Source organism: Panthera tigris, chromosome C1 (assembly GCF_018350195.1).
Source record: "Panthera tigris isolate Pti1 chromosome C1, P.tigris_Pti1_mat1.1, whole genome shotgun sequence".
Classification (NCBI taxonomy): Eukaryota; Metazoa; Chordata; class Mammalia; order Carnivora; family Felidae; genus Panthera; species Panthera tigris.
In genome coordinates this window covers 217,000,805-217,012,640 of record NC_056667.1, presented here as the reverse complement: position 1 = coordinate 217,012,640, position 11,836 = coordinate 217,000,805, and the positions used below count along the sequence as shown (strand labels likewise).

At 63.8% G+C, this 11,836-nt stretch overlaps 1 protein-coding gene across 1 annotated transcript; it reads right to left on the bottom strand.

Moving 5' to 3' along the window:
- Positions 1 to 882: 882 nt before the first annotated feature.
- On the bottom strand, positions 883 to 8,634 carry ERFE (erythroferrone). Its single transcript, XM_042995850.1, has 8 exons — positions 8,449 to 8,634; positions 6,147 to 6,269; positions 5,458 to 5,560; positions 4,240 to 4,484; positions 4,056 to 4,164; positions 3,873 to 3,963; positions 2,915 to 2,993; positions 883 to 2,082 (listed from the first exon to the last, which is right to left on the bottom strand). Exons 1-8 carry the CDS (start codon positions 8,632 to 8,634, stop codon positions 1,984 to 1,986), a joined length of 1,035 nt encoding a protein of 344 aa, XP_042851784.1. The 3' UTR covers positions 883 to 1,983.
- Between the last annotated feature and the right edge of the window lie 3,202 nt (positions 8,635 to 11,836).

Genomic DNA, 11,836 nt, shown 5'->3' with positions numbered 1-11,836 from the left:
GCTTTTTTTCATTTCTCTGTGCGAAATAAGGTTGCAGAACATTGTGTGGGGGGCAGGGTGCTAGGCCTAGCTGGGGGGGGAGGGGGTAGCCTGATACATGAGGTGCCTCTGGCAGGCCCTCCTGGAACGACATGGAATTCGGCTAATTTCTGATTCCCTTGATAATGGGTGCAGTCGGGCCCCAGGTCTCTGGAGTGCCGGGTCTCCTGAGTCCCCCCATCTGGACTCCCTGGGTGTAAAACGGGCGCTTTCCCGGTCGGAGCAGCAAACACCTCTGAAATCCAGCTTCTGGTTTAGGCATGTGCGTGCAGTTGGCTCTATGCTGGGCTGAGGTCAGTTGTGAGGACACTTGAAAGAGGGACCCTTCTGGTGAAGATGTTAAAAAATGCAGTCTACTTGCAGGAAGAAACTAAAATACTTCCCAAGCCCTTATTGATCCGGAAAACCGGTCACATGATCACCGCAACCGAGTTTTAGTAAAGCAGCTCTTGGGCCTCCCTTAAGTGTTTGCCTCAGGATGATGTAAGTTTCCACCACGTTGCCTTAGAAGCAGCAGTTTGGTAACTTGCGCTGGCCCCGCCCAGCACGCGCAGGCGCCTTATCGCCCCTTCGGCGCCGTTAGTGGAGCTGGTGGCCTGCAAGTCCCCCCGCCACGTTCTGAGCACACCCTTCCCCGGAGAGTGTGGAGCCAGGCTCCTTGCCGGGGACCGGGACTCCATACGACGGGGTGTCACTGAAGAGAAGGACCCCTGACTTTCCAGAGGCGTGAAGCAGAACGCTTTTTATCCACTCGGCATCTTCAACCAGGAGCCAGTCTGTGACTCCCGAGTCCCCAGTGCCCAGAAAGCCGCTGTCCCAGAGCCGTCCTGAGTGGACCTGGCCTAAATGTTTAAGGTTCTTTATTTTCAGGTCTGCGCTTTGTTTTTGTCCCTGTGCGTAAGTCCTGTAATAAGAGTTCTTAGCACTAGAACCACATCACGCAGTTATTTATATAAATACATTCCACCCGGCAAGATCATACAATAAATACTTCAACAAACTGGTGTGTAATACACTTAGGTTGAGAAAATGGAAGAGGTCTGTGGCTTTTTCAAGGGTAAAAGCTTCTCTAAAATATGCCCACTGGACGCAAAGGGAAATCCAGAGAAGGGTGTGGCCGCAGCAGCCCTTATCAAACAGCCAGGGGAGGCAGGACCCACAGCAGCCGGCCCTTCCTGGTAGGGTGGGTACCAGTCCTACTGAGAATCGCACCAGGCCTGCCAAGGGCACCGAGTGCCCGGTTCACATGTACTGTGCCCGGCCCCCCCCCCCTTCCCCCCTGCAGGAGGGAGGTGTTGGGATTCCAAGAGGGGACACGAGCTGTGTGCTCTGGGAGATCGGTCAGACCTGGCCACCGTCACCGTCCTGAAGCCCGCTGGATGGTAAGGTGACTGCAGCCACCGCCCTCTTCCCTCTGGACCTGAACACACCCTTGTCAGACTAGCCTGCCCCCCCCCCCCCGCCCCCCTGCGGCACCAGGTCCCTGCAGCCACCGTGGCCCGGGCTGCCGTGTAACTTCCCCAGCGGCACCTGGGAAGAAACACCTGTGTCCCCTCACGGGACCACCCCCCGCCAACCGCTGGCCTCTCCGCCCCAGTCCATCACTGGTACGGCGTCACAATGAACTTGGGACCCAGCTTCCCCAAGACAAAGCTAGTACTTCTGGGCGCTGAGCCCCATAGAAACGTTTGCCGAGAAACAGCCCGATGGGGCTCTCCTCCTCTTGAAAGACCACCTCCTGAAATCACTCCTGGTGCCGTGTGCACGTCACCTCCCTGGGCCGCTGGAGTTGGGCCGTCTCTGGGCTGAGCGGCAGGACCCACACGGGCAGTTCAGGGGCTTCCTCCGGCGCGTGGCCCCCCGCCACTCCGGCGCCGCCCGGCCCGGATATCGTTCGGACCCGCTTCTGTTTGCCGGGCACAAGGAAGGGCCCGGTGTGGCCGCTCAGACGCCGAGGAGGACCGCGCTGAAGTGGGAGCCGCTGCGCACGGTGAGGGAGGAGCCGCTGGCGTTGTCCAGGAAGACGGAGGCGTACTGCCCCATCTGCAGGGAGGGTCAGAGCCAGCCTGGGGACCGCCAGCCCCCCAAATGCAGAATCTGGGGACTCCCCCAGCCGTCTGCACCCGAGGACCCCAGGGGGACCCCGTGCCACCCGGCAGTGCCTGGGACCTGACCCTTCGATGCCTTACAGCGACCACGGCTCTGGCCTCCCAACTGTGTGGGAGCTTAAGCAAACGACGTAACCTTCCTGTGCCTTCGTTCCCGTGTTTGTGAACAGTGGGAACGCTGTATATCACCTACACTTAAATAAAAACTTTCCATTCTGGTGACCTCAAGGCAGGTACTTTACGTAAAGAGCTGAGGGGGGGGGGGCCTGGCATGCTGCTATTTAAGGGTCAGCTGTCACTCCACATGTCTGCACTTCAACTCTTTTACTAAAGCCCACGTATCAATTTGTCACTTGCCAAGGGCCCCACGGTGCCAGAAGAGACGGTCACGTAGGATCTTGTGTAGAAAATAACTACATCTGCTTCCCACGGCTGCAACAGGCCCAGGGTGTTACAGTGTCAGCCTGAGGGCACAGAGCCGACCTCCATTCCCTCCTGCCACCTGTCCCTGCAGGGAGCCCCAGTCCTCTGTGGGATGCCGGGGAGGTCTGAACACAGCGGACTGAGGAGCAGGGCGGCTGCTGAGGACGGCGGCCGTGCCCGGGGCCAGGGGGAGGCTTTGCTCTGCCCGAACCCGTGTGAGCTCCCCGGTGCGGCCCCGATCTGTCCCAGGCCTGGAGTCGGAGGGCACTGTTCCCAGGGATCCTGAGCACCCACCTAGCCTTGCCCCAAGTGGTGCCCCCCGTGCCCGAGCCTGTCCCACGCACCTGCAGGTACAGAACGCCGTTTACGGAGATGGTGAAGAGCTCGCTGCTGCTCTCCAGGCCCATGACAGCCTCCAGGGAGCTGCAGCCAAAATGGGAAGACCGTCAGCCCGCACCCCGGGCCCCACCAACCTCCTGTGCTCACAACCACCCCAGCAAACGACAGCCGCCCAGCTCAGTGCAGTGGTAACAGCTGTCCTGGCCAGGTCTTCTGGTGGAGGGTGGCATCCGCACTGGATCCTCCAGAGGAGTGGGGACAGTCTCCACAGGGCCAAGGGGCTTCTGCGAGTGCCCAGAAAGGCAAGCCTGGGCCCAGGCCAGGGCTGCAAGGTCCCGGCCCTCCTGCAAAGAGGACACAGGCCGGTGCAGCTGGAAGTGGGGGTGTGGTGGCAGCAGTGATGCCAAAAAAGTGGGTTCAGGCCAATCTATGGAAGGTTTCCAACCGCGGACTGGGAAGTTCTGAACTCTGTCTCCAACTGCTGCGGAGCTCGCGCGCTCTGTGCCTGGGCTCCACTGGGGGCGCTGGGGATACAGAGGGTGCTGCCCCTTGCCCTCCGGGGTGCAGGTGCCACGGAAAGAGGGATCGTGTCAGGGAGCGGACGGTGAGAAGGAAGTTCACAGGCAGAAGAGACGGGGGCCGTGATGGGTTGCACGGGCACTGTGGCCTCCGGGTGACAGCGCAGGTGAGGGGAGCGGGGAGGCTGGGGAAGTGTTGGGGTAAGCACCGTGCGCCGCCCCCCCCTACCCCCCGCTGCTGGAAAAGGATGGCCTGATGGAGCCGGGAGCTGACTGCGAGATCAGGAAGGAGATCGGGAAGGAGGCGTAGCGTCACCGGCGGCTGGTGCGGCGGCGCTGGCGGACAGGGTCTTTCCAAGCTGGGCAGCGCTAGGGTGGGGTGAGGAGACTGGGGGGGGGGGCGGGTCTAGTGCCGGAGTTCCCCCCCCCCCCCCCGCCAACTCACGCGTTGCGCTGGCACCGGGACTGGATGCAGATGAGCAGGCGCAGGCGGTCCCGGGGGCGCGGCGGCCCCCGCCTGGGCTGCTCGGCGAGCGCTGCAGGGGTGGGGGGGAGGGGGCGGTCAAGGGCGGCGGGGTTCCGAGCGCTCGGGGGCGACCCCCCGCGCCCCGCCCGCCGGGAGCCTCACCCGCGTGCAGCGTGGCGGCGAGCGCGTAGAAGCCGGCGACGGGCGCCGTGTACTGGCCGCTGGTCAGGTTCAGGCCGGGGCCGCGGCGGAAGGCGCCCTCGGCGTCGGGCTGCGGGGCGCACAGAGGTCAGCCCGGGCCCGCCCGCCCGCGTCCCCGTCCCCGTCCCCGCCGGCCCGGGCTCACCAGGTAGTAGCCGCCCAGCTCGTGCAGCACGCGCCGCTCCACCGACGCGTCCCGGCGCAGGCGGCCGTGGAAGGCGGCCTCGACGCGCGGCGCCCGCGGGCCCGGGGCCAGGGGCGCGGCCAGCAGGGCCAGCACGCCCGCGTCCCCCGCCGCCGCCTCCTCGTCCTCCCGCGGGGCGGCCGCGCCCGCCGCGGGGCCGCGCGTGCAGGGCTCGGGCTCCGCGCGCTCCCGCTGCCGCACCGCGCCTGGCACAGAGCGAGCGGTGGCCGCGCCGCCCGCCCACCTGCCCGCGTCCCCGACCCTTGCCCCGGATCCACTACCGACTGCAGGCGCCCCACGCGCCGGCGCCCGCGCTCCGGGATCCACGGGAGACCCCCTCGCCGCCTGCAGGGCCTGGAAAACGTGGCTTCCCGAGCCCGCGGCTGTTCCTGTTTTCCCATCGAACTTTGGCTACCGGGAAGCTCGGGGCGGACTCACTGAACCCAGCGCCCAGGTTCTGCTGCCTCACCTCTCCATCCTGCCCACGCCTCCCCCTGCCCACTCCTGTCTTCTCCGCTTATAGCGAGCTGAAGGGGAGGAAAGGTTCTCCTAATAGTTGTCATAATAAAGTGAACTCTGGAAGATACTGGGAGATAGGACTCAGCAGCTGCCCAAATGCAGGGCCGTCCCTCGGACATAAGAGCTCAGCGCCCCGCCTGCGCCCCCCCCCCCCCCCGCGCCCCGGACTGCCTAGGACACTATCCTCCCTGCCCTGCCTCCCGTGGGGCTCTTGACCAGCAGCTGAGACCTGCCAGGGAAAGAGGCAGGGACACAGGTGATCAAGGGGAAGAAGCTGGGGTCTCAGTCCAGGGCCTGGGGTGAGTCTCAAATCCCCATGGTTGCTTTGTGATCAGAGGAGCACTTTGCAAAGTTAAGAAGGGCTGATCCCTCACTGACGGTCCCCACTCTGGGGGTACGGGTCCCCTGGCCCCAATCCCAGATGGGGTAGGGTGCTGGTCCCCGAGTGGCCAAGTCCTCCTTCCCCTGCGAAGCCTCCCCCTTACCACGCTCCTCCCAGACCCCCAACCCGACCCTCAGCCTCACCCAAGCCCCCCTGTCACAGAGCAGGGGCCTCCTCGAGGGCTGGCCCACACGGGCATGCCCAGCCACCTCCTCCAGGACACCCTCCTCCGGCCCCACTCACGCCAAGGGTGCGTGTCCACATGGGCGCACCCCTACCTTTCAGCAGCAGCTGGAACTCCTTCAGCAGCACTTCAGGTGGGATGATGGGGCCAGGGGGGCCCTGGGGACCAGGGGGCCCCGGGGGCCCTGGGAAGCCAAGCTGAAAAGGAACCTCAGCAGTGAGGAGACATGTCTAGTGAGCTAGACATCAAGAGCAGGCTCCAGGTCTCGGGCTAGAAGGAATGAGACAGGGAACCCCGCAGTCTCCAGGGCCCCCAGGCTCCCCACCTGTCGGGAACCAGAGGGTGTGTCAGTCCAGCCTGACTGCAACCCTCCCGGACGGCCGTCCCAGGCCAGCCCGGGCCTCCCTCCCTAGGGTACAGACAGAAAAGAAAAGGGGTCGCTGAGGGCGCTGCCTGGCTTTCCAGGGGTGCAGGAAAAATGATAGCAACAGGCCTCAAATTCCGGGTCACCTGGGGCCCCAGCTTGGCACTTTCTGTGCTCTCCGACCCCAGGCCAAGGGTGAGGGTCTGTCCTCGCTGGCACTGCTCGGGGTGTGCCCGTGGGGCTGCAGAGGGGGGCAAGGGGATGGTGGTGGTGGGCTGGAGGTGCAGGGAAGGCCTTGCAGGTGGAGGCCCCCTGCTTCCCCACGTGTCCCCCCAGGACACACACGTGCCCCCCCAGGACACACACACACACACACACACACACACGTGCACACACGCTGCTGGAGCTCCCGTGCTCACCTTCAGCTTCTTGGCCTTGCCTCTGCCTCCCCTCTTGCCATTGACGCCTTTATCACTCTGCCTGATGAAGAGCATCCAGGCATCCCTGGGCTCCATGCCGTGTGTCCCCTCGGCCGGGGGCTCCTGGAACACAGCCAGCCGTCAGGCCGGTTTGCCTCCCGCAGTGGGCGCCGCCCCCGCCCTGAGCAGACAGGACACTTTTCGGGATGTCCCTGTGCGCAGGACGGGCCTTCCGCACCCTCGGGGCCTGGTCCTTGTCAACACTGGTGTCCTCAAAGCCAGCGCAGCCCCCAGCCCGAGCTTCCCGCCCTCCCGACACAGGGAGGGTGACCAGGCCGCACTGCAGCCTGGGCTCCGTGGAGAAGAGGGCCTGGGCCGCGGGTGGGGGGCGGGGGGCGTGGAGCACCGAGCAGGTGAGAATCCTGGCCTGGCTGGCCCGCCTCTTCCGGCTTCCCTCCACAGGAGCTCCCTGGGAGCCCGCCAGCTCAAAAGTGCTCGGGAGGAGGCCACTGTGCCACCAGGGCCCCCTGTGCGGCCCCCGCTGGAGTGGACATGCGTTACGGCAGCTGACAGCACAAGAACGGGACGGTTAGGAGGCCCGGCGGCCTAGCACTGATCTGTTATGAATGCGGAGTGACACCACTCAGCCTCCTCAGGACCTCCAGAACAAGGACAGGGGAGATTCTAGAAACATCCATTCCTGTGCACGCTGCATTCGGACCAGTGCCGACACGGAGCAAAATCCCAGGAGGTGCCTTTCAGGGAGAGGCCTTTGGCTCATCAGCCACTGGGCCTCAGGTGGTCTGGCCCCAGGTGAGGCCACCAGCTGGGAAGGAAAATTTCGGCCCAAGGGCTTAGATGAGGTCACAAGCCAATAACAGTGGCTGAAGGGAGGACGCCGGGGTTTCAGAGCTGGCCAGGACCTGTCATCGGAGACCGAGCTGGCGGTCTCCTGGCCACTCCGCAGGGCCTGGGGACTTCCTTCGGGAGCTAGTGTGCAGTGGTGGGGACACGGGGCCCCCCGTGCCAGAAGAGCCTGGGGTTGGACAGAGAAAGGGCTCAGAGTGCCCAGGGCCTCCTGGGCCGGGCGAGGTGCCATCCTACTAGCTGCTCACCGTGGACACAGGACCGGGTTCCACCTTACGGCCTCGCTCTGCCTTCGTCGGGAACGCGTGCCCAGAGGGTTCCACAGAGGCTGGACAGGCACTCCAAGCTGACCCTCCCAGCTGGGCCAGTACTCGGACCCCAGTTTGGTTTGGGGGGGCAGAAACAGGTGGAGGCGAGTCACCCTGGGGCCGGGGGAGGCGGCCCGTGGCAGTGTGGGTGGGTGGCAGGCAGCTGTCCTGTCCCACTGGGGTCCCCAGCTGTGAGAGGCTCTCAGAAAGGAGGTGGGGGAGCCTCTGGTCCCGTGTGGGCCCCACAAACAGAGTCCGAGGCCAGAACCCCTCCTGGGAGCACCCAGGCCTCTTGCTTCCAGGTGACTGTATCCTGACGTCTGGCCACCCTTCTCCAGAAAGCGTGACCCATGGTCTGGGTGGGGTTGGCCTTCCTGACTTCCAGTGGTGGGAGAAGCACTTCGGGGAGGCTCCTCCCAGGGAGCCCTCCGGCTGGCTGCCACCTCCACCCTCTTTGGAGGCGGTGTCCTTGGCCTTGGTGGCTCCAAGGGTGAGCTGAGGGCTCCTCTGAAGTCCCCTCCCCCCGCCCTCGGGGCCGGGCACTGTGCGCTGCCCTCAGAAGGCGAGCTCAAGATCATCCCCTCAGGGCCAGAAGCCGCAGGTCATTAGGGGCCCTGCACACACCGCCCCCACCCCCGCCACGCTCCCCAGACCGAAAGGGAAGCACTTTCTTTGTTGTTTTTCAGAGAGAACTGCGCCTAGTAAATTCGGGGAGCGGCGGTCACACTTTCACAAATAGGTTCTTCCCAGTTTCATGCCGGTCAAGTTATTTACATTTTACCCACTTCCCAACTTCCTTCTGCCCCCACCCCGGGGAAAAGGCGGTTCACCCGGAGCCAGTGGAATTTTGCCCTTAATGCCGCAGAACTACCCCCAAAGTCCCGGCCAAGGTTGGCCCTGCCGGCGCCCGTCCGCGCGGAGGGGCCGCGTCCACACTCCCCGCGTCTTCCCGGAGCCCCGCCGGCCACGCGCTTCCACCGCACGTTAGGAAGGCGGACGCCCGGGCCAGCCCCGGTCTCCGCCCGCGACGCCGCGCTGCCCTCGGTGCCCCCACCCCTCCCCGGGATCTCAGGGACGCGCGCGCTCCGGGTGGGGAAACCGAGGCCCGAGGGGGTCCGGCGTCTTACCGGCGGGCGGGCGGGCGGCCCCGCGCGGTTCTCCGCCGGCAGCTCGTTCCCGGGCCGCGGCTCCTGGCGGGCGCGGCTCTCGGCGGGCTCTCCGGGCTCCGGGGAGACGAAGCCCGCGGCGGCGGCCAGCAGGCCCGCACAGACGAGGAGCAGGCGGGCCCCGGCGGGGCGGCGGGCGGGGGCCATGCGGGCGGCGGCTCTCTCTGGGCTCGGAGCGCGGCGTCTGGGGGACCGCGCTCCCGTTCCGCGCCTTATAACGCGCTTGAATCCCCCGCCTCGCCCTTCGCGCGTCACGGCCCTGCGCCCCCTGCCGGGCCCGGCGCGCGCTGTAGCGGGTGTGCGCGCGCGTGTGCGTGTGCCTGTGTGCGAGCGCGGTGCGTGTGCCTGTGCGCGCGTGCGCGTGCCTGTGTACGAATGCGTGTGCCTACGCCTATGCGCGCGCGTGTGCCTGTGTGCGCGCGCGCGCACAGCGCGGGGACGGGGTGGGCGCTGCCCTGGAGGTGGGGGGAGCGCAGCAGGGGGAAACGGGGGAAGGGGCGCTGCAGCCGTGGAGGGTGGTGCAGAGAAGGGGTGAGGAGAGGGGAGGAGGGACCGCGGCGGAGCGGGGGGTTGGGGGGTGCGTACAGAGAGTAGGGTGTGCGGGCGGAGGCGCGGCATAGGGTTGGAGGTGCGAGGAGGGGACTACGGGAACGAACAGGGGCGCGGGGAGGCGAGGCGGAGGGGGAGGCCTCGCTCGCGTTGGCCAGAGCGCCCCCTCCTGTCGAGCGGGTTTGCGTTCCATCTCCAGGCCCCGGGGCCATTCCTTTGCGCTGTCCAGCTCTTCTTCTCAGGGGGCATGGGGTGCCCCTTCTTCTGGCCCTGGACCCTCTGTCGTCTTGACAGCCTTTTCTCTACGGGGAGCCGGGTCGCTTCCCTCCTCTGAGCCTGGGAGCATCCCTTCATCCCTGTCTATTCCGTGCATGGTCTGTGGGGACCTCGAGGCATCCCATCCCCATTATTCCAGGTGGCGCCCCGTGAGGTCCAGGCCTTGCCAACATAGGTTTAAGACACCGGAGCGGGGACGACACCCAAAGACCCTACCCAGTGCCTCTTTCCCAGGTGGGGACCCTACGCTTCTGGCTCTGCCTTCTGCCCATGGCTGGGATGCCCTAAACTCAGAGTGCGCTGTCCTTCCCCATCCCGGTGCAGGGGCACGGAGGGGGGGGAATCCACAACCTGGGGCAGCCACCCTGCACGGATATGGTTGCACCTAGACCCAGGCTGGGAGGCCTGAGCCCTCTGGTGACCTAGCCAGGTGTGGGGGCTAGATTCCAGTGCCAGGCACAGGACTCTGCTGGCATGAGGCGCGCCAGATCCTGCAGGCTTGAACTCCAGGCTCCTCCCTGAAAGAGCCAGCTCCCTCATCCCCTCTGGGCTGCTTTGTTCCCTTACATGCCCGTTGCCTTTCTGTCTCCCCGTGGCAGGTAAGGGCATGGGAATAGCACCGAAGTGCCTGCACCTGGTGGGCACACAGTGTCCTTTGTTCACGAGTGGGAGAAGACACAGCTAACGATTGCACCTTGCAAAGGTCTGCCCCCACCGAGGGATGATTTCCATCTCTTTTGAACCTCACCCTGTCCTATTTCACAGAGTGTGGCAGGCGGTGGCTCCCTAGCCTGGGGGAGGGATCGTGGGTAATCCTAAATCAGGAGCCCCCCACTCATGCCCTGTTTCGGTGGCTGGTTTTCTACACCAGACAGGGAAGGGGTAGGGGGGCTGGGGGGAGTGGGGAACACAGGAAATATTTCATATTTTAGAAAAAGCCTGGTATTCGGTGTTCATCGTTCTGTGATTCTGCCTCTTTTTCAGTAGGATGTGAATATGGTGGTAGAATTGGGGTGTTTTTGGGGGGGGGTCAGAGTGTTTAAACAAAAAAATACCCTGCCTCACCCTGAGAATTTGTTCCCCGGGGGTCAGTGTGTCCCATAGACTTATTCTGTGAGGATCTTTCAGAGGCAAATTAAGACTACAACAGAGAAGTTCTGTCTTTAATCTTGAAAAAAAAAATTTCTCAGCAGAATGAAAAATGGAAATTCCTATAGAAATGACAGATGCTCCAGAAGACAATTGAGAGATACTGGCTTGCATAATATGTACTTAACAAAATATACGGCCTTACTTCCTCTGCAAACATTCAGCAGTGTTGTTACTAACGAGGACATTGGCTCCCGAATCAGTGGAGGCTATTATAAAGCCTTCAAAGGATTAAGCATTTCTCGGGTGGGTTCTCATTGCTGGTCCCACAAGGAAAGTCTGTTAAGAAGCTGGGTGTGCAGAACTTCGTAATGACGTGCTTGTCTGTGCTGGGACACGGGCCTCGGAGTCCACTACTAAAATCTTGACCATTTTCGTTTCTGGGGGGGAGACTTTATCTGGGACCACTGGACGCCAAGCGTGGGGTGTGTTCTCTTTGCCGAAACCTGCAGTCTCCTGGCTCCAGGAGGTGCGGCCCGTGAACAGTAATTTCATGTTTCTGAAAAAGCACGCCCACACCCAGCACCTCATCCATTTTTCATGGACCGCACTGACTAGCCCAGAGAGGTGAGGGGCCTGCCCAGGGACACACAGCCTGGGCTTGGGGGTGGGGCCGGGCCCTCTCGCCCCCTGGGCGTGCTCACATCTTCACAGCCACAAATTTTGTCCATTACGGTCCTTCCTATTCTGGATGTCGAGAAATTGCAGCTACGTGATGAGCTTGCGGGTTATGGATGAACGCGTGGCCCTGTCTTTTCCCTGAGACAACCAGGTAGCACAGGTGGGGATTGCCCACGGGGGTCTGGCTGTGAGGGAAGGCCAGGGAAACGCACGTGGCTGGCCACTCTTGAACCCAGGGAGCACTCCCCACTTGGCTGGTGGGTAGAATGCTGTGGGGGGCAGCCCTGCACGGTGGGAGGAAAGAGACACCTCTTAGAGGCCACGTTCAAGCCCTGGCTTCCCCCCCCACCCCCGGTGGGTGGCTGGTCTGTCCTGGAGCTTCTTGGAGTTTCCTTCCAGTTTCCCTGCCTGCGAGCTGGAATTAAGGGACACATGCCCTTGGGGCTGCTCTAGGGTGAGCCGAGGTCACAGTGGGTGCCGTGTGGGGCCGTGAGGGAAGCCTGCTTGCCTTCCAGGCTGCCTCGGTGGTGAGGGTCCCTGGCCCGGGCCATCAGCACCACGTCACGGGGGGCTGTCCTCAGACCTGCGTGAAGACGGAGGCTCCAAGCCTTGTCATGTGGCAGAGCATGATGGGAGCACAGGACAGACCCGGCAGTGGGTCTGCTCAGCAAATCTGGTTCTTGCTTGGCCACCTGGAGCAAAGGTCATATGTGGCTTTGGAAGAGGCACATATGGGGCCTTCAGGCACTCATCC